Below are 21,725 nucleotides of genomic sequence, written 5' to 3'. Positions count from 1 at the left end.
ACATTCCTTTTACCTCTGAAGTTTGGAGAGTGAGCTGATTTTTCAGCTTCTACTGGCTCACTGGTGGATAATATTTAAGGAGACTCAGAGGAATTCTGCAGCCTTCCTGGGAGCACAGAGCTGGCTCTCACAGCACAGCAGCCTGTGGAGTCCTTCAGATGACTACAGGTGATGTAGCTAGGCATGCCAAAATAAAACACAGAAGTTATCCTCTAAGAAATCAGGAGGCTTGGACTCTTTCTGGTATGGAAAATTACATCTGCCAGGGCAAAGCAAAAACCTGGTGGAATTATCTAGCCCTACTGATGAGGCAGAATGAGCCTTGTGCCTGGATTCTCATAGCCCCTATAATGAATTATTTGTGCTACTAGATGCTGTGGAGAGTGTGGTGTATTGTAATTTATGCAGATCAGTGTCATTCTGGAAAATGCCTTTTTTTTTTTTTCTGTCAGGTACTGCACAGTCCCACCTTACTCAGGAATTCTTGTGCTCTCACACTTCTGGTTATGCCCAGAGGCAATGATATTTCAGGAGCTTCTTCATGTAGACCATTCTGTCTTCTACCTCAACAGGCACTGAAGATGATGAAAACAAAAACGTGTAACAAGGGCAGGGAGAGTGCTTGCTTAACTGCTACACTGTGTGTTGGTCCTTCAGATGCTGCCTCTTCAGGGTGTCTTGTGTTTGTGTGTGCTTGCATGGTTGTAAGGCCTCAGAAGGAAAACCTTGGGTTGTTCTAGGGCACGAGAAGGGGACAAATGATGTGAGGAGTCTTCTGATACCTCTTGAATAGACACGAGGAGCTGTCTGTTGTGAAAAAAAAAATTGTTGTGCTAGGCCTGGTCCATCGAACTTCCAGCTAGTCATGTTCATGAAATAAAAAACAGAGTCAGGAAGAAAAAGGTTGTATGGCTCTGTTAGAGAACTTCTCCCTCAAAAAAGAGGGTGACCTGAGTTAAGGAAAACCAGTTGTAGGTTTCTGGGGGCTTTTTGAATTGTACAGATTGGTCCTATACTTTCTGTCAGACTGGAAGATCAATCAAGAGTTGATTCCATTAGTAGCAACAGCCACTCATTCATTACTCCATCTGCCTACACAACCAACCAGCCAGGCTGGATTAGTACTGGAATGGCCCAGTTGATGTTTCAATCTGTATTATTTCTGTCCTGTGTGATAAGTCGTTTCCTTCAAATTGCTTCACGGTGACATTTCTGAAGTTCTCACAAATTATTAATAATTATATTATCCTTGCTGTCAAGGATCCATGCAATAGTCAATAAAAACAACAAAATCTAGGCTTTCAAAGAACAGCCTGGAAGGGCTGGAAAGATCAGTGGTAATCTGAACTAATTTGAGTGTTTTGACCAGATATATAGGAAGGTCAAACCAGTGTAATACAGATATGAAGAACTGTACCACATTAAGTGCTTGAATGTTTTATAATTCCTTGCATTTTTAATATCTTGCAAGAATAATTTAATGTTTGTTAATTAAAACTCAAGGGAAGGTAGGTATAAAATTAATTTTAAAAATTAGCTTTCATGGACGTATATTTTTACTAACATGATTTTGAAATTTTGAACTACCTTGCCTCAAAGATCAAATAAATGTATTTGAACCATGTCTCAGGCTCTCACTTTCCCCTCTTGCTACCTGGAAGACATGGTGTCAAGGGACTGGAAAGTGTTTGTTCAGCCAGTTTATTTTATTTCATGAATTGGTCTCATTGTATTTGGAAGGGCTGTGTATTCAGTGAGATGTTCTTGCTCATATACCTTCACTATTTGACAGACAAAACCAGCAAGCCCCAAATTTGCCACACAGTGTGATGTTTGCTTTTCCCAGCATGCTGTGGGGGTTTAGCTCACATGTAAACTTGTTGAAAAACATTTCCTTAATAAATTCTAATCTTTGGACATGAACTATGAAGCAAAATTTGGAAATTTTGTATGGCTTATTTCCCTTTGCAATTCAACTCAGATTTCAGAGGAGTAGTAGTCCTATGAAAGCAATGTATTACAAGAATTCTTTCTGTGTTTTCTAGTGGCAGTCATGAAATTGTTAACTGAAGCATCTTCCAGGCTACCATATGGGTCTACAGTGTATTTTCATTGTGCACAGATTTCTAACAAAAAGCCTATTGTCTAGGACTATAGTTTACCTGAAGAGGAATAATTCTGTGTCTGAAACCTCTCTCATCTCTGGTTACCAGAGCTGTCAGCTGGCCGTGAACTCTGACCACTGCACACAGGGACGTGTTGTGAGCACCACACACTTTTCTCATTTTCCCCTTTGCTCCCACCCCAAGTTTCAGATGCTGAATGAAGGTTTTGACCTTTTTTTTCTCTGATATTTGTGAGTCTGATATCACCCAAGCCTATGTCTGTGCCATGATTTAAATTTACAGAAGCTTCAAAACAAGTTCTGTTTTGTAAATTGAACTAAAGGTATGCTTACCTGAATGGGCACCCTGCAGAAGTGCTCTGTGCATGGCTGGAGGAAGTGAAAGAGCAGGAAATGTTACAGTTGCTTCCAGTAAATGGAAGCTGGAAGGAATGGTCAAGTATTTAACCTTGTCTGTACCAATGAGTCCTTGTGTGATCGTGTACTTAATTGCACTTGAATTATTTTAACTCTTATGTTACTTTAAGTTACTTTACAAACTTCTGTTCCTTAAATACACACTGTATTTAACAAGTTGCAGGCTCCTTCAGGAAGAAAGATAATTTAAGATGAATAAGGTAATCCACCTGGAAACTGGTGAGGCAGTTGGAGCAGAGTGGGAATGAACAGAGTGCAGGAGAAGTCAAGTGCCAGGAAAGTTTTTGGCATCAAAAGAGACAGGTGAGGGAATGAGTTGGATGTGGCCCTGGAACTGAAGAAACTGGAACTGCTGAGAGGGAAGCAGTAACTGCAGATACGTGGTAAGACAAGAAAAAAGGAATCCACAGGCTGAGTAAGTTTGCTCCTCAAGGCAAGTTAGACTGACTTGAGCTTTGCCGCTGCGAGTCCCTGCGGTCTGTCTGTCCTGCTCATAGCTGCTGCTTCCTGCACTCTGCTGGCAGGGGAACCACCCCCACTCCTGAATGAGGTTTAAATCAACTCAGTTTAGATATTCTGACTGTTCCCTGGGGCCTGCCAGTGGCAGAAAATCTGCAGTTTTCTGGGTTATCTAGCTAGCTAGCATGTTCATGTAATTCTGATTTTGCTTTTCCCCAGTTGAGTGCTGATATTTTCAGTTGATAGTATATAAACCTCTCAAATTTAATTTTGGCATTAAGAACAATTTGTAGGTAAATCTGGGTTTAATATAGTGACAAGTGTGGATTTAAACTAGTGACAAGTACTGTGAGGCTCTGTACTTTTGAAGTTGTGCCTCTTATAGTTGCTGTAGGTTAGCAAATTCTAATAAAGTGAAGGTATAGTTGTACAAATATTTTATTCACTTGTTTCATTTTGTACTTGATAGCACTTCTCTGGAAGATGCCATCAAGAATGGCACAAAATATTTTGAAAAACTGATATATTAATAATTAAGCAGTTTGGATAAGTGTTTAAAAATAAATATTTAAGTGAATTGATTTTTATAAAACTATGTTCTCAAGTAGCATTTCATGCTGATGAAGTGGAAAAAATAGTAACACTGTGAGGTCACTCCCATAATTTAATAATTATCATTAACTTCTGTCCTGTGTCTGACAGAGGTTTTGTAGTTTTCCTTTTAAAAGGGGGACAGATGAATCTGGAACTGACACCAAAATTCAGTAAGTCATAAAAAAGTCTGTGTCCACATTACCAAGCAGAGTGGTGTAACAAGATCAGATCTGTCAGGTGCTGAGAACCTGGCATAAGTGCCATACAGGTGGTGGGAGTTTTATTTCAAGCTGGTCCTGGTCCGATTCTGTGGCTGAATTCCTCTTGGTGGTTGGAGCGTGTACAATGTACACCTGAAGCTCATTCTCTGATCTGACTTTATTCAAAAGAAATCTGGTTCATGTACTTGATGACTGCTTTGCAATGTAAAGCAAAGCAAGGAAAATAGGGTTGTTTGGGAGATGGACTTCAAAAGTGCAGTCCTGATTTGAATTAAATGCTAATATAGACATACCTAGAGTTGTGCAGATCAGGAAGTTCACCAAAATCAAGTTTTTTAGTAACAGAGCTTAGTTATCTGATCCATGGGGTTGGAATCAGGAAAGATAATGAATACTTAGAGAATTGAACAGCTACTTCATCAGTTTGGGATTTTGGAAAAATATAAGGAGGACATGGTTTTAAAAACAAAACAAAAAAACCCCAAGCTGCATTGTTCAGCTATGTCTTTACTCTTGCAAAACAACCTCTTTAAATAATACGGAGAGGACTTTATATAAATCAGGTACTAGATACAGGGAGATTGGAGGTGTTGTAAAAACAGAAAGCACAGCTTTTTTTGTTGTTGTTCTTTTGGAGTCCATCAGAAGATGAACTTGAGGTCCTTGGTTAGCGAGAGAAGGTATAGGTATATTTTACAGATTCTTTATTTAAAAAAGCAAAAACAATCTCTACAAGCACAATTTCATGGCTAGAATTTTTTTTTTCAGTTTTACCATGGAAGAAATAAGTCAAGTGTCAGCTTGTCTGCTCAGAGGAGACAGTTGTCCTTAAGAATTGGTGCTATCTGATATTCTGGATGGTTTCGGGTTACCATTTAGCACAAATTTATTATTTATTACCAAGACTATTAAACCTCACTGTGTGAGGAGCAGTGCTTATAAATGGATGTGGAGACAGAATTATTCTGACCTTCTTGTAATGGAAAGGTCTTTATGGTGCTTAGGAAGGAAAAGAGAAGGAGAGTGGGTGCTGAAACTCTCTGCTGGAAATCATACACATGATTTTGGTATTCAAAAGTCATTCCATCTCTACACTGTAAGAGTGGTTGTATGTTATTTAACAGTACAACTGGAATGGTGGTGTTCAAGCCTTTGTGTGATTTTCAAGGTTATAATCCCAGTCATAGGACTGGCACTTCTGAATGGTAAAATTCTTGTAGGATCTTCTTAAAAGCTTCAGATGATGGAAACATTCAGAAATTATGACACTGATAAAATGGGAAAAGTTGGCAATAGGTGGCATCTGCTTACTGTGGAATCAAACTAACAAAGCTGGTAAGCCCATCTCAGCTATCAACAATGCATCTGAAAATGCTGGGACTTGACTCAAGTCAGGCTGGCTCACCATCCTTAAGAGAACTGGCTAAGAGCCTGTGCCAGGCTTTCTTCTAATGCTGCGATGTACAGCAGTTTAAAAACACAACCCAAAAATCAAACCCACTTGACTGCCAGTACCTTTGTCTAAATTCTTGGCTTGCTTTTCAGTTCCCAGGAGTAATCATGCCTGTGCACAGCTACAAAAAACCTATCCATTATTTCTCTGTATATTGCATTTGCTGGTGTACTGTAACTAATGGTGTGACACCAGCAGATATTTGGTGTGGAGCTGCAGTCTTACAGATTCTCTGGTGTTTATAATAAAGATTGAATTGGGCATGGCTTGTTTTTTCTATTGGTGTCACCAACAATGCATCCTTTCCTTGGACATTAGGAAGAAGTTCTTCACAGAAAAGGTGACTGGGCATTGGAATGCGCTGCCCATAGAGGTGGTGGAGTCACTGTGCCTGGAAGCGTTTTAAGACTGGAAGTGGCACTCAGTGCCATGGGTCTAGTTGACAAGGTGGTGTTAGGTCATAGGTTGGACTCAGTGATCTCAAAGATATTTTCCAGCTGAAGGATAGAAATGTTTTTTGTTGGTTCATTTTTAATATGATCAATTACTGAAAACGGTAAAATTATTTTAAAATTATTTTTGTGCCAGTGTTTTACAAATATGCTGCAACTGTGCAGCTATTGGATATGCATGACTCTTAGGAAGTTTCTAGCTGGGAGCAGCTCATCATAGGAGATGGTTTCTGTAATTCCAGATACAATTATCTGCAATGTGCAGTTCACATTGTAGACCATAAACTGTCAACACAATTTTTTCAGCCATCTCTTTAATCAAATCCTCTTTGTATTTTGCAGATCAGTAGAAATATGCATTTCCATAATACCACCTTTGAACTAATGAAGTGGAAGTACAGATGAAAACAGTCTGGAGGAAGCTTGAAGTACAATACAGTTTCATTCAGTTTCCTAATTCAGAGGTAAGGTTAATGCATGCAAAATTTTTATTTCGAGTACTTCAGGGATAAAAAGCATATGATAAGCAGCCGCCATATCTTATAAAAAACTTCAGAGTCACCTTTTTTATGTTAGTGACAGTCTTTCATACCATATTAAAACAGATGTTTGATCTAATCTATGTCTGTATCTTAGTTATGAAAAAACACAGCTCAGCCTCAACTACAGAGGCATCTGTTGTACAAAGGCACATTGGAAAAGAGTTATGGTATCAGGCAAGTTTTGTTTGGTAGAACCTGCTTAGTCATGAACACTACTAATGCTTTAGTTGATTATTAGTTTATTATTTTGCTGGTATGACTGGGGAAAGCTTTACACAGTGTCAAGTAGCAGGACATAAGCATAAGTAGTTGGGTTGAAAACTGGACACAATACTGTTTTAAAAAGGGAAGCATAAAACACACACCCCCAACCACCTTCACAAGTAACTCTTACTCCCTCCTAGTTCACTGTCTTTTTAAAGATGAGTAGTATTAGAAGCAGTTGAGTGAGGGAGGTTGTTTTTTGCTTTCCCTGTATGTAAATAGCTGATCTCGCAAAAAATAAAATGGCAACACCACTCCACCACAAAATTTCTCTATCTTCACACAGTTGGTTCTCTTTTTACTAGGGATTATTTGCTTCTAAGTCCACAAACACACAAATGGGAAGAGGGGAGCTTATCAGAACCAAATAAAAGCAAGTCCTTGTGCTAATTATTCCTGCTCCTATGTACTGCCTCTTGTTTTCATACCTTTTATGCCTGAATTTCAATAGCAAAGGGATAAAGACAAAGAAAAAATTTGATCGTGAATGCCAAAAGAGGGCAGTACTATAAATACCAGATGTGAGCAGGGTACATTGCCCAGGTGTTGATCAGACATTTTATGTGCTTCCTGAGTGAGAGATCAGCAGTATTGTATTTCATTGCCTGACCTGCTTTCAGGTATGTCTTTGAGCCCATTTATGAGTTTGGACACCTACAAAAAACAGTGAAGGTGAGTGTTTTAGTTTTAAATATTTGTTATGTACAAAAGGTGTCTTTTGTTTGCATCTAAAACTGCTCCTGATTGGTTTACAGAGAGATTGTTAGCTCCTGATTGGTTTACAGAGATAAATTTTGATTAAATCTATTTGGTTGTCTCTTCTATTTTAGGCTTCAGTGAAGGGTATCAAATGTCTGAAAGTTCTCAAAATAGTTTATTATCTTTCTTTAATATGGGATCTCTGTAATACAACCCTTCATTGTGCTAATTCTAATTCTGCTTTATTTTATGATTCAATGTAAGATTTTCTTACCTCTGGCTTAGTAGGGTAAATAGCTCTGTTTTAATAACACCTGTGAATTTGTGCATTTCTAGTGCAATGCAGCTGGAGAAATTCTGATTAGTATATTGCATGTAATCAGTAGGGTTATGTGTGCTCAATTCCCTTCTGCAACTGGTGTCCCATATAGTGTTGTCTCTTTAGTTAACAGAAAGATTTTGGTTGTATGATTACTTTATTTTTTTGGGATGTTGAAAACTGGACTTGCATGACTTTCCAGCACCACCCTTAATGTCAAATACTCCCATAGTTTGCCCTGCCTGCAGCAAGGCATGAGTTAGAAGGATGTTAAAGACCTCTAACATACAACTACTGAACCAATAACTTAAGTTGACAATTTAGGAATAGCTTCCTACTTTTCAGCTTCTGCTGTCTGTAGAGTTGTCATCTTCCTGTGTCCTCCAAACCAGTAGTGGTAGGAGCATCTTTTATGTGATGGAACTAGTTCATTCAATAGCCAGAAACACATACCAAGTGCTTCAGAATGAAGGGTGCCAGTGATGAAATGGTATTCCTGCAATGATTTACTTATTAATCATCAAGGCCATCTAAGATCCTCTCTGTTCTGTTAGGAAACAATTATTTTATAAGGTTGGGTTAGCTGCCATTGAATTTCCTTGGTGGCAAACTATTTGCTAGGAGTTAATTCCATAACAAACAGGCTGAGCCACTTGAGGCTCAAACCACAAATGGGAAATACAGGTCAGTGTGCTCAAAGCATTTTCCAGGAGTGGAGGAACCAGACATCCGTGTCATCTTGTGAATCAGTTGATCAAAACAGGAAGTGCCAGTGGTTCCACGCTGGGGCTGCTCTGTTCTGCAGTGTCCTCCTAACAGGACTTTCCTTACTGCCATTGCCCCTGGCTTATCCCAGCTTGTTCCAGGAGTCTCATCATCTTGATCTCAGACCACACAAAACAAGATTCCTATTGCTAGGTCAAGACTGTCGGGCTCAGCAAGGTCAGATTAAGCTGCTGAGAGTCCCTTCGTTTTTATGTTGGCTCTGTTTGGCTCAGAAGCTCCTCTTGGAAAGTATCAAGGGCAACAGATTTCAAAAAAATCTAGACAAGTTCCTGTGTAATAAAAGGAAGCTGAATTTTGTATTTTATTTCTGTATCTAAGGATGGGAATTTTATGGGGTAGGATAGAGAACAATTTAAGATCTTACAGTAAGAAAAGCATACAAGGAATGCATTTGCAGTGCAGTTTGGAGATGTTTGTATTGATAGGAATATATTTTGCAACCAGATTATTGTAACATGGATATGTCATTAGAAACATACCAGGTTGCCTTTTTTGCTTATTTTCTATTTAGTGTTTAGATTAGGAATGGTAAAATGTAGGTTTCAACTGAACATTAATACAGGGATTAATTTTGCTTTCAAGAATTATTTTCTATCCTTTTTCCCCGTGAGCCAAAACAAAGCAGAAAAATATTTCTTTCTGATAGTAGGATTTTGAAGCAGTCCGAAGTAGTTAGTTGTGGAGTAGGTTCCTCTAAACTAGGTTGAAAGGTGAAGAATGTTCTTTTCCAGAGGTTCTGAGGTTGTAAAGGTACAGTAAGTTTCATGAAATGTTAGCTGAAGTATTTTTAAAATGTTGCAATTGATACAGAATTTAATTAGAATAATTCCAGGGGTCAATTTCAAATGTATTTTAAAATAGTAAATATTAAAATAATAGGCAGCTACTTGTTAGCTTAACAAAATCTAAGACTGATTTAGGTAAGTCTTTTTCGAATATTCTTAATGTCTATAAAGACACTGTGATAGAAACACTCTACTTTTCTTATTTCTAAACCAAATACATGTACCATCCTTTAAAAAAAAATTACTTCTGTGCCACAGCCAAGTCTGTGTAAAGAGAGGATATTTTTATCATGTCCTTAAAATATGTTTTGAGTTTACAGGAATTTCAGGATATCTTGAGTAAAAATCTGGATCTGTTTAGAGCAATGGTAGAGAGGTCAGTAGTCACATCTTTTAGGAGAATTTCCACGGTGTAGATGTGCAGAGGGGTTCCCTAATGGCTGCACTTCACCAGGCTTCAAACACATTTTGTTGTTCTAAGATCTGAAATTCCTGTTCTCGTTCAAACATGCTCATTCAAGTTGCTGGTGTTTGAAAAACAATTATTTGTTTCAGTTGGCAGGTAAAGCATATGAAAGTTTTTACAGAAACAGTTCAGTCCTAGGCTTTCAGTGGGATGAAAGTGAAGTGATAAGGGGTCTGCCTGTGCAGAGGAGAGTCCCTGAAGTCTTTGAGAAGGCAGTGTATGAGAAGAGGGATATTTACACAGGTGTCTTGAAGTTCCATGCCCTTTGAGTTGTTTTGGAATTTGCAAATGTACACTTGCAATCTGCTCGGTTTCCCCTCCCCTCAGTAAATTCCATGTTTGGTGTGATACCACCAAGCTCTGAATTAATAAGACCTTTTTAATGGGCAAAGGGAAAAAAAGTTTGCTTTATTGGTCTTTAAAATTTGCACAGGCACCCACCAAAGCCACTCTATCACTCCCCTCTCCATGGGTGGAGATGAAGACCAGGAGAGATCAGTCGCTAATTACCATCACAGGCAAAACAGACTCAGTTTGGGGATATTAATTGAATGTCTTACTAACAAAACCAGAGCTGGGCAAGAAGTAGAAATCTTAAAAACACCTTATTCCTACTCCTCCCTCCTTCCTAGGTTCTACCTCCCCTTTCCAGCAGTGAAGGGAAGTGGGGAATGGGGCTTATGGTCAGTTCATCACAGGTTCCTGCTGCTGCGGGAGGAGGAGAGTTCCTTCCCTTCTCACAGACTGCTGCAGCTTTGGTCAATTCCCTGGGGTGCAGTCCTTCAGGTACAACCTGCTCTGATGGGAGTCCTCCATGGGGTCACAAGTCCTACCAGGAAACCTGCGGTGTGCAGAGGTCCCTGCCAGGACCCTCTCCAGCCCAGGTTTCCTGTGAGTTCACAGACTCCTCTCAGACATCCACCTGCTCTGGTGTGGGTTCCTCCATGGGCTGCAGGTGGATCTCTCTGTCCCCATGGTCCTCCATGGGCTGCAGGGGCACAGCTGCCTCACCGTGGCATGCCACAGGCTGCACAGGAATCTTCTCTGGCACCGGGAGCACCTCCTGCCCCTCCTTCTGCACTGACCTTGGTGTCTGCAGAGTGTTTCTCTCACATATTCTCACTCCTCTCTTCTCTAGCCACAGGAAAATCTGTGCAATAAATTGTTTTCATTCTTGAATATGTTATCTTAGCAGCATTATTATCATTCCTGATGGGCTCGGCCTTGGGCAGCAGTGGGTCCATCCTGGAGCCAGCTGGCACTGGCTGGACAAGCTTCTGGCAGCTTCTCACAGCAGCCACCCCTTTAGTCCCCTGCTACCAAAACCTGGTCACACTGACCCAATAAATTACTGCAGTCTTTCATCTGCTGGTTTGGTTTCAGTACAGTTCTCAACTCAAATGTGTGAAAAATCTCAAAAGAAAAAAGGGAAATGGAAAAATACTTAGGATGTGGCAGAGGATTACAAGATACTATATAGTGCTTAATAGAAAAGGTTCAATAATGAGGCTTTTCTGTCCCCTTTCTCTCTGCCAAAAATAATTCTGTATTCTCTTCAACTAGCAACAAAAATTGTTTCCCGTTACGGAATCTGTGGTTTTCCTGTAACCTCAATTTTTCCTTCACAGATTTAATTTGAATCAGCCTTAATTCCATCCTATTAGAGGTGATTCATGTAAGCTAAAGAATCTTGAAAGAAAGAAGGTTTTGATAGTGAAGATGTGGAAGGAGTAAATCACTCCTAGATGGAATAACAGCCTTGACAGAAGTAACATAAGAAAAGGCAGAATGAGACAGTTTTAAGAATGTGATCTTGAATAATTGGGGAATAATTGAATTGCCGAAGTTAATGCAGAGGTGACTTAGGAGGAACATGGTTTTGCTTTTAAGATTTTTAACTTAAGGAACTGTTGAGACATCAGAGGAGATATCATCCTTCAACGAGAAGGTGGGAGAGTGGGGGAAATGTTTGCAATAAAAAATAGTGTCCAAGTTATCCCTGTAATACTGAGTATGGGCAGTTTAAGTCGTACGCCATGATGGTCAAAGAGAAAAGTAGGAAACCAAGTGAAATTCATAGAAGAAATAGATCATATAATCTCTGTACCTTTTTGGTTTCTTTAGGTCTTAGTTCAGTTGCTTTCTTACAATATGGAGAGAAAAACAAAGATTGAATGAAAAAAAATGACAGCTTTTATTAGTTGAATGTGAACTTCTCTGAATCTAAAACCAAACCAAGCTTCTACCCTATATGTTGATTTCCTACTGTCCTGAATTCTACTGTGTAACACTTGTTGAAAAATGTTTCACATTGTGTTTAAAATAACCTTTTTGCACTGAGAAAAGAACTGGTCTAGTTGGTTGATTACAAACGGGAAATTTTTAATGTCATTAATCTCATGACCAGAAAGCTCTTATTTGCTTTTTTATTTTGTGTGAAAAAAAAAAATTAACAGTATTGCTTTACACTTCAATGCAGGGAAATAGAGGATTATAACTGTTGAAGTAAACATTACCTTTGAACTCTGTTTTTGTCTGCCTATTGAAAGATTACTGTGTTTGGGTTTGGAAATGTCTTTGAAGGTACATTTGATGAAAGTACATTGTTCAAACTTAAGAGGAGTATTTGTGTGCGTGTGCATGCTACACATTGTTTCTGTAGTTATTTAACCAAGCGGATCTACAGTGCACTTAGGGTTTAACTTAAGTTTGCATTCAAATCTGTTTTTATCTCAGCAAGACTCGCAGAACACTGACAGGGTGAGATAGCACTCAGACACATGCATTTAGAGTCCTGGAAAATCTTCCCAGAGCAATAATACTTTCTTACATATGTCACGTTGAAATTAAATGTTGCAGATGAAAATAGATGCTGAATGCAGCATATAATTAATTTTACATTATTTGTCCTGTGTAAGCACTTTCTTAATATAGCAATCTAGTTTAGTATATCCACTATGTGTGAGGTAACTCTGTAGGTGAGCATGTCACACTTTACACGTAAGCATTTATCACTCTGATACTGAGACTATCTGAACACTTTGCAGGTTCTGTGTAAGATAATGAATTAGTCTAGTTTAGGCTTTTCTAAACTTGCCACTGATAACGCTTGCTCACTTCTTTTGCCTTTGCTGTGAAGCTAGTAACCTATTTGTGTTCTGTGCCTGGAGTTTGTAATCTCGTATAAATATCCCCAACATCAGTTTCTAGGGTGAAGTCAAGGCTCACAGATGACAAATGTAGTCAACTATTCATTAAAATTCAAAAGAATAAGAAAGGTTGCAATTTTAAGTTATAAGGGTAATATAACTACCACAAAGAACAAACTTAATAGGTAAACATAATTTGCAAATTACATTTATCTAAAATTTTGTTTCTGTAGTAAGAACACTTTAAACATAACTTCCCCCTGCCACAGCAGTCGTTTAGAGGAGGATAAAGGAACAGCACCTACTATTTCACTTATTTGTCCCATCCAGCCATTAAAAAATGCCTCTTTGGAAGTCTGATGGAGACCGCTCCTTTGAGGATATCCGTGTGTTACTTACAGTGATTTGTGAGAACAGCCAGACAGGGAGTTTTCCTCTCAGCAGAGTACAGTGCCTCCGTGGGCATGGCAAGCAGGTGAGGAAAGCGAGGATTAAGGCTTACCTTGCCAAGCAGCGTTTGTATTAGCAAATCTTCATGATGTTGAACTCGCTAGTCTTGTCTCTGCTGTTTGTATGTGTCGAGCAAATACTGTCAAAGAAAGCTCATCTCTCACCCATCGCAGTGGGGAGTGCGGAATTCGATGATTTAAAAATTACATTGCTTGCTTATGAAGTACTATTTACAAGTGTGTTTTTATCTTGTTCGTGAAACGACATATGAATTCACTTGGACAGCTGTTACCTTCTGAGTAGCAGAACAAAAAAATATGTCCATGTTGACAGTTTGAGGCGTTGTGAGGGCAAGCAGTTCGCTTCTTGTGAAATGCTCTTCTGTCGGCCTTTTTTAATACTAGAACATGGCACTTGCTCTAAAAGGGACACCATAGTCCCTTTGTCACATACCAGAGGGAAAGGGTTTGCAGATGTGTAAGCAGGCAGACTCCCCTGTGTAAAGGCATCACCACTTGCAGTTTGGAGGGGTTTGTTTGTATTTTTGGATGAGGGTTGTCTTCATAAGTAATGTTTCCTGTCTGTTCTCAGTAATTTGAAACTGCGTTGTCCAGGTGTAAATTAAAAGGAAGGGGATTTAAAAGTTCCTTTCTGTTACCCCTTCCTAAATTTATTTATTTTCAGTTCCGTATGGAAAGCATATCCATTAATAACTTTTATGTCCACAGTGTGACTGTGGGGAGTGAGGGCTCCGTGCATTATCAGGTGTTGACTCTTTTGACCTTGGTAATTACCAATCTATGCAATCGGCCCTTTCTGAGCCTTGTCAGCCTCGCTTGTTTAGCGTTTTATTTATTTTATTGCTTTCTACAAGTCCTGAATAGGAAAAAGGGATTTAAAGAGAAACCCCCAAAAAAAGAAACCCAACCCTCTGTTTATTCTTAAGGGGTGGAGGTCTTCTAGAGGGGAGCTGGCTTGCAGAGGGGGAAGACAGTATTCTTATGCTAATCCAGGCTCTGGATAAGGAGCAAAGCAGCCGTGCAAACAATGGAAGTGGAGCCAGAAAGTCTGCGCTGCAGTCTAGCACGCCTTGAAAAGCATGTCAGGCCGGGCGCCTTGGGCTGCCGGGAGGGGCGGCGGGGGGAGCGCCTCCCGCTCGCTTCGTGGGGCTGGCGGCGGGCCAGCGCGCTTGGAAACATCGCACTACCTACAAAACCAGAGTTAGGGCTGCAAGGGGCGAGGGCAAGACGGAGAGAAGCAGTTTGTAGTCTTGGGTTTTTTTCTTGTTAAAAAAAGCTAAGCCCAAACCCCGCATTGAGTTATCTCAGCTTTGTCGCTGCTGTTTTCTCCTTTGTACCAAAAAATTGAAATTCAAGTGATGTGTGTTTTAAATAGCAGGCACATTTTCTAAAGGTTGTGCGTGAGAGAGGTAGGCTCTAGCAAGGTGCCCCTGCTGGGAAATGAGCTCACACCTCCCTCCTGCGGGCTGGGAAGCGCGCCGGGAGCTGCTGGGAGGTGCCCTGCTCCCTGTCCCTGTCCCTCGCTCCTCTGCTGGGACACACCGATGTCACCGACATCAGCGGCTTGTCCCGCATGCTTTCTTATTGCTTCAAGTCAGCGACCAAAAGCACAGGCTGTTTTCCTTAGGCATCATGAAATGAAAAATGTGCTCTTTAAGCACCAAACAAAAACCCAGTTTGTGCAGAACTCTTCTTCGTGAGTTCCGTAATTTGCATAATCGCCTTCACTTTGGAGACATAAAGAAGTTGTGAATTTCTTTTTCTAGGTTGGGCAGATGTTGTAGATGTAGCAGAAGCAAGCCAAGATCATGAGAGTTAAGTCAAATAAATGCTCACCCTGTCAATTTCTGGATCTGTTTTTTGGTATTTTTTTACACAGATTAATGAATAACTGTCCTTAAATTACTGTAAGGTTATGAAAACATTCATGCGTCTTAATAGTGGTAACAGGCATGTTACATATTAGTTTCTATAAAAGCATAGCAAAAGCAAAACTCTTTCTATAAAAGCATTTGTAATTTTGAAGGCAGTGGTGTACTTATTTTAGGGTCCTTTGTCCACTTCTAAAAATGTGAACAAATGTATATTCAGGATTGAGGCCCAGCTTTTTCCTTTCCTCAGCCCAGGTCAAATTATTGAAACTCAGAGCCAAAATGTGTGATAAGTCTTGTAGGCAGTATAGTATGACCAAAATATTTTTAATAGTGACATGTAAAATTTCTAACAGTTTTGATGTTTTTTTTTTTCCTTGCTGCTTATGTTTGGTGAACAGAACTATGTTTCTTATGAATGAGATCCGAGAGGTTTAAGGTATGATTACCCATTTGTAGTTACTAAATTTAGAGATGGAATGCATTACGTGTGGAGACTTTTCTCCTTGTTCACATTGGCTGACTGGTATGACAGTAAGGAACTAGCAAAAATGATAAAAAATATGATAAAAACATACAGGAAGGATAGCTTCTGGGTAGAATAGTAGAAGTTGATGTCATTGTAGAAAGAGCATGGGTGTCCATTTGCTGATTGTCCTAAGGGCAGAAGCTCTAAGCCAGCTAATCACTTCCAAAGTGAAGTTGAGAAAAGAGGGAAATGGGTTGAGGTGAATAAAAATTGTGTAATGACGTTTTCTCTGAAAATGTTCAAATAAAAGAATGTGTCATGTTTCTAACACATTAGGATATGTTTGAACACCTGATTGCAGTGGGAAAACAGTCTTGTTGGATGTCATTGCAGTTAATTTACTTGAAGAAACTTTGTAGTAGTTAATTAATTGGAATCCCAGAGTAACAGTAAGATGGGCATTCAGGAGTCCAGTGAGTGGCGTCCCCAATTACCTAATTTTTTTGGGCATGGTAGAAAGCAGCTAAGCTTTAATTTTTTCACTGTTAACAACTTTGTTTATGAAACGGACAGATATATCATAATTTAGTACTTTGCCTTCTGAATTCTGTCGTGGTGTACACATTTGATATTTGCCAGCAGTGGGAAATCTTTGTTTCAAGAGATATCTGTTAAACTGTCCCAGGTGGATTTTGGTGGCTTTTCCCACTGGTCAGAAATAAGAAGTTATTTTCTGAGACTGTGAGCTCCCCTGCTGCAAAAAAACTGTTGTTAGGGTCTTGTGCTTTTTGAATGAACAAATATGTTTCAGCACATGTGTTCTAAACACATGGTTCTATATGCGCTACAGGGAGAACTAAGATTTTTTTTCAGTCTTTTGAGAAGTATATAATACACACAAATGGGCTTCATTTAGCATTTCAAATTTCACTTCAGTTTCTAGAAGGGGAAAGGTAAATTGTATAATTTACACAGTCTCTTGGCTTTTAAATTTATGCAATCCGGAATAGTTTTAAATAATTCTTACACAATCCACAGTTCAGGGGAATTATTTCTGTGAGCTTGAACAGATTAGTGCCTAAATAGGGCCTTACATGAAGTTGTTTTTGTCGATGGCCATGTAGCTAGCAGGCTTGCAGTAGCCAGCAGTCTTCTCCATCAGCTGTGGGGATTTCTTGACAGATTTTGGGGGTGGATTTACCTTGCTTGTTTATTTTAACATATTTTTCAGCACTCAAGCATAGGTAGTTCGAGTGTTTCATTGTGACACTTTTCAACAGTTTGTGTAAGCACGCCTTGCAAGAGAATAATAAAAACACATTTAAAATTAGGTTTTGTACAAGTATTTGACAGCATTACACAGTACGCAGTCTGAAACTTTCTTCTTGTTACGGGCTTGGTTAAATTTGACTGTTTGACTTTGGATAAACTGAAGCTAACTATAGGTCTTTTTGTACTAAGAATAATGAAATGTAGTCCCAGATCAGTCTATTGCTGTCCTGACACCTGTAGCTATACGAGATGGTGGCCTTTGAAAACGAAAGACTAATTAAGTTTTTGGACTCTGTTTAGTCTGAAAATCTGCCCTACAACCTTCTAACCAGTGGTTAGGAATTGGCTTATACTTTCTGATCCAAATGAATTTTAATGGCTAATCCATACCTTGTTGAACCAGTAATTTTCTTAAGATTGAATAGCTGTATGTCTTTCATTGTGTTCATTCCTGTTATGTTGTCAAAGTGTAGTTATTTAGCCATCAATTTTAGCTGTCTTAATTGTATTATTTTCTGTTCTTTTTATCTCCAAATGTCTTTCTTTCCTTGATATAGTATCCTTCTAGATGGATGTTGAATTTATCAATCGTATTATCTTTGTGCTATTCATGCCTTGCTGTTTTCCCTGGGAAATTTTTCTAGGAAATACTAGAGTTGTGTTTGTGTCTTTCTCCCAGCCACATCACATGGATGTGTCTGATGTTCTGTAATCAGTTGGTGTCCTTGGACTCTTATGTGTGAGCTTCTAGTCTGTGTGAAGCAGAAATTTCCCAGAGTTACCAATATGCATGACTTTTCCAATTTCATGCTGTTGTACATCATTCCATTTGTTACTTCAGTTCTTCACATGGTCCAAATCTTCCTGCATAAAAACAAGACTCAGCTGAACTGACAATTTGTTTGTCAGCAATTTTTAAAAAGTTTTTGCCTTCTGTACCTACTTCATTAATGAAAAGGGTGAGTATTCTTCAGTCAAGCTGAATCAAGAATCGAGGTCCTCAGATGCCATTTGAACTAGGCTACTAATCTCTGTTCTTGAAACTACTTGTCTGCCCTGTAGTGAATTCTTTACTGTTCTTATAATCCCTCTTTTCTTCATCCAAATAAGTAATTTTCTTTGTGGCACCATATCAGGTTTTTTCATAATCTTCCAGGAAAGTTGTTGTTGCACACTGACTTAGACTGACAGTTCAGTTTATCTCTGGCATTCTGTTCATCTCCAAGCCCTGTTCAAAACAGTCCCTGTGATTGAGGTAATATGCTTACAGTTACCTAAGTTGCTTCTTGCCCCAGTTACACATCAGAGAACCATTTAGTAACTTTTAGTTTTGTTGTGTTTAAATACATTAACTTGGTGTTACATGTACTGCTGCACATGGTTTGAAATATCTTGTCTGTTGAAATGGATTGTATGTTCTAATTCTTGTGAGGTCTAAGATTGACATTTTTTAATGTGTTTCCCTTATACAATACTATCTTTGTTGTTGCATTCACCACTATCATTCTTTATTGAAATTTGGAACAGCACAGCTCACTTGGTTTGGGAATCATGCTGTTAAAAATATTACATAGCCACATCTAAAGAGCAGTTACCACTGAACTCCATGCTTTCAGAGTTGGTTTGGGCCATGTGAGAGATCTTGCACACTTCAGCTTCATCTGTTTAGAGTCATATAGAACATAGGGCTGGACTGCTGTGACAGTGCCATGAATTCACTGCTGAGTTCCAGTTCAGAAAAAAACCCACAGTTCTAATAAAAGCATTTTCTTCAATAAACTGTTACTAAGAAGGACAATAAAATACAGTGCAGAAAAATCATGTGTTACCATTGATGAATAAGTTACTTTTTAGTGGATTATAGTTGAACGCTTCTTTGTGGCTACAGTAGAAAAGAGATAGAGAACTTCAAAATCAATTGATTGACTTATGGATTTGAATCTCCTCAGCATTATTCTGTTGGCAGAGTAGCATTCCAAGTGTTAATTGGTGCTTTAATATATTTGAAGAATGGGGTTATTTAGTTGTGTCATTCTAAACTGTTATATCAGACAGGTTTTGGAGACATTCCAGCTGTTGCTCTTTCAATTTTGTGCCTTAGCCAGGGCTGCCAGTCTACCTCTCTAATAGCAGTCTGAAAGGGTATTTTTTGTTTTAAAATTGGGAATTAGGATTTGTTCTCTGTGATTTTTATTGCATGGTTTTATATATATATATGTGAAAAGGGAAGTATTACTGGAAGGAAGATTGAGGTACAAAATACTGGTGGAGAACATTATGTTTTTATTAGGCTTGAGCAGCATTTCTGGAAACTACCTTTTGTCACTGAACAAAAATCACCATGAAATTGGAGTGAATTGCATTAAAATGGTTAATTTATTTCTTCAGTTTTTTCTTGGGTTTATTTTTGCTGGTTTTTTTGGGCTTTTTTTGGTAACGTGCTGTGTGTGCAGTGGCAAACAGATATTTCTGTGCTAGTGTGCCCCTCTGGTGAACAGGGGGGCAAGATCGTCAAGTTTTAAACACTGCTATTCTTGCAATGTACAACAGTGCAAATATGTATTCTTCTGAAACTGGACAAGACAGAAATTATTTCTAAAAATACTTTAAACAGACTATTACTAAGATTTATTTGGTTTTGCTTGATAGAATACTGTAAATAAAGCCTTTGTTGTTATTGCTGCATAAAGCTGTTGGCAGTTTTCAAATTCCATGTTTTATTGAGGATTGGAAGTTCATTACCAACGAAACACAGAATAAAACATTAATACTTAGGCTCTTATGTTGCTGGCCTGATGTTTTATAGCTAGAAGGACGTTCCTTATTAACTGTCAGAATTGGTGTTGTGGCATAGGGAGCACAAAAGAGTGAGTATTTTTGCTTTTCCCTCTGCCTGGCCAGGAAGTTTACTTTGAAGTTCCTGGTGCTCTGGACGTTTGCACAGTGCGTGGTTCCGAGTCTGTCCCACCACAGCCAGGCAATAATCCTGGCCGGGGCCATGACTGCCGTGGTGCTTGGGGTGCGTGGCTCCCTCTTTGTGGCTGCATTAGGGAGAGGTCAGAGACGTGTGAAAAGTAGGCCAGGGGTCGGAGCGGCGCCGCGCCCGCTGAAATTGGAAGTGACGGACACCTCCCGGCTCAGCCGCTAATTTGCCTCCATGTTAAATGCCTCCGAAGACTCATTAAAATGAAAAGTTCTTGGGTCTCGCCGACACGCAGATTGAGTTATTGATGGAAGCGGCCACCAGCAGTAATTGCTGCCCGTCCCCGAGCGAACGCCCGCTCTGGCATTCATGAGCAGCGCCAGGCTGACAGGGGTCGGGGGGTCAACCCCTCCGAAACGAGGCCAAGGAGAGGCAAAATCAGGGCTCTGTTCCTCTTTGTGCAGCTTCGCTGTTGTTGCAAGGAACTGTTGAGGTGTTCAAGCTGCTTTTTAGTCCTTTGAGGCCCAATTACGTTCCCCTCGTGCATCACCATTGAAAAGTTCTGTAAGCAGAATGTGACCGCAACTACTGCAGTCTGAAAAAGTGACTTCTTCCTCAGTTTGGCTGCCTTAGCTGTATGTTCATCCACTGCACAAGGGTAGAATTATGTTTTGTTCATGGAGCAAATGGCGTGTACATACGGTAGTGTAATTTTTCAAGAGGAATTAATTTGCACGCAGCTTGGGAATCCAGGATGTAATGATTTTGAATTGCAGTTAGTGTTGTCTTTTTCTGCAGTTCTCTTCTAGGAGAAGAAAGTAACAAGATAAATATATTAGGTAACCAAGCTAACTGTTAAATTTAATGCAAATTTGTTTTTTATCCAGCAGAGAGGCTGGGGGATTTTTTGCAATAAAGCTTCTCTACCAGCAGTTTTCAACAGGTGGCCTAACATGGTGTTACTGCTTCCCCCCCAGTATTATGGGAAGTCACCACTTGCATTTAATTTTTATGGGAAATAATTTAAAGAAGGTTTCATTTCTGTAAAGAAAATAGTTTTCAAACAGATTTACGTGTTAAATCTGTTGAATGCTACCTCTAACAGCTATATGCAAGTCTAAAATTATACATCAGTGACCAGTGAGTTGACACATCCAATACTTTTAATAGGAATATGAAAACATCCCTGTGGGTTGTTACCAAACGTTTATATTTCAGAAGAACCCTGCTATTCAGTTAGATGGTAAACACAGCTAATGTTTTCAGATACTAATGTTAATAAACACATGGGGGTTTTTTTTGTTGGGTTTGTTGGTTATGCTCAGCATGATGACCATCTTGAGGGTTTTTTCCTGTTCCACAAATACATGAAGTTTTTAAACATTTTGTTTTATTGTATTTTCCAGGAAACAAAAGGTGGAAAAGCCACAGAAGCATCCTTGCAGTCAAGCACTGAATCCTGTATTAGGCTTCACAGAAGACTGAGCTTAGCATTTGTCAAGCAGAAGGGCCGGTCGCCCTGCACAGGAAGGATTAAAAGTGAACAATGACTCGATTGAGAGTTCATGAGCAATTGCTTGGAGCCTATCTGCTTATCATTCTCCATGTTCAAGGTAAATATGAACTAGTTGAAATAAGCTTATCTTTCTGATTTGAAGCAGAGTTGTGCTTTTTCCAGTGGTTGAAGTAGGATTTTTTTCTTTTGGAGTTAATTTTGTGGGCAGGTGACTTTCCTGGCCTGATGTATCATGGGATGCTTCCCTATAGAGAAGGACATTCTAGTGGTCATTCATTGTAGTTTAGATTAGGTCTATTTTAGCAAATACTTAAGTAGAAACAATACCAAAAATGCCTAGTACACCACTGAGCAAGTTGGATGAGCAGCAGAAGTGAAGGCTTACTTTCTGAATTTCAGTTCCTTCTGTGTGTGAATATTTGATCCCCTTAATTTGACCCACTGAAGAATTTGCAGTGTGCAGTTCCCCACAC

The 21,725-nt window shown here is 39.3% G+C and overlaps 1 protein-coding gene across 2 annotated transcripts in view; it reads left to right on the top strand.

Annotated features, from left to right (window-relative positions):
* Window positions 1-6,059: 6,059 nt before the first annotated feature.
* Window positions 6,060-21,725, top strand: part of BMPR1A (bone morphogenetic protein receptor type 1A) — a 36,810-nt gene continuing 21,144 nt past the window's right edge. The window contains exons 1-3 of one of the 2 annotated variants that reach the window (XM_039719590.1): window positions 6,063-6,185; window positions 7,148-7,199; window positions 21,143-21,351. In XM_039719590.1, coding sequence (XP_039575524.1) covers window positions 21,283-21,351 — 69 coding nt within the window. In that variant the 5' untranslated portion in view covers window positions 6,063-6,185; window positions 7,148-7,199; window positions 21,143-21,282. Of the gene's footprint in view, window positions 6,186-7,147; window positions 7,200-21,142; window positions 21,352-21,725 lie in introns of both variants that reach the window. The other variant, XM_039719589.1, reaches the window with a different exon arrangement.

Source organism: Passer montanus, unplaced genomic scaffold, assembly GCF_014805655.1.
Source record: "Passer montanus isolate IOZ18808 unplaced genomic scaffold, ASM1480565v1 scaffold42, whole genome shotgun sequence".
Lineage (NCBI taxonomy): Eukaryota > Metazoa > Chordata > Aves > Passeriformes > Passeridae > Passer > Passer montanus.
The sequence above is the reverse complement of the archived record's forward strand: the minus strand, read 5'-3'. Positions and strand labels throughout refer to the sequence as shown.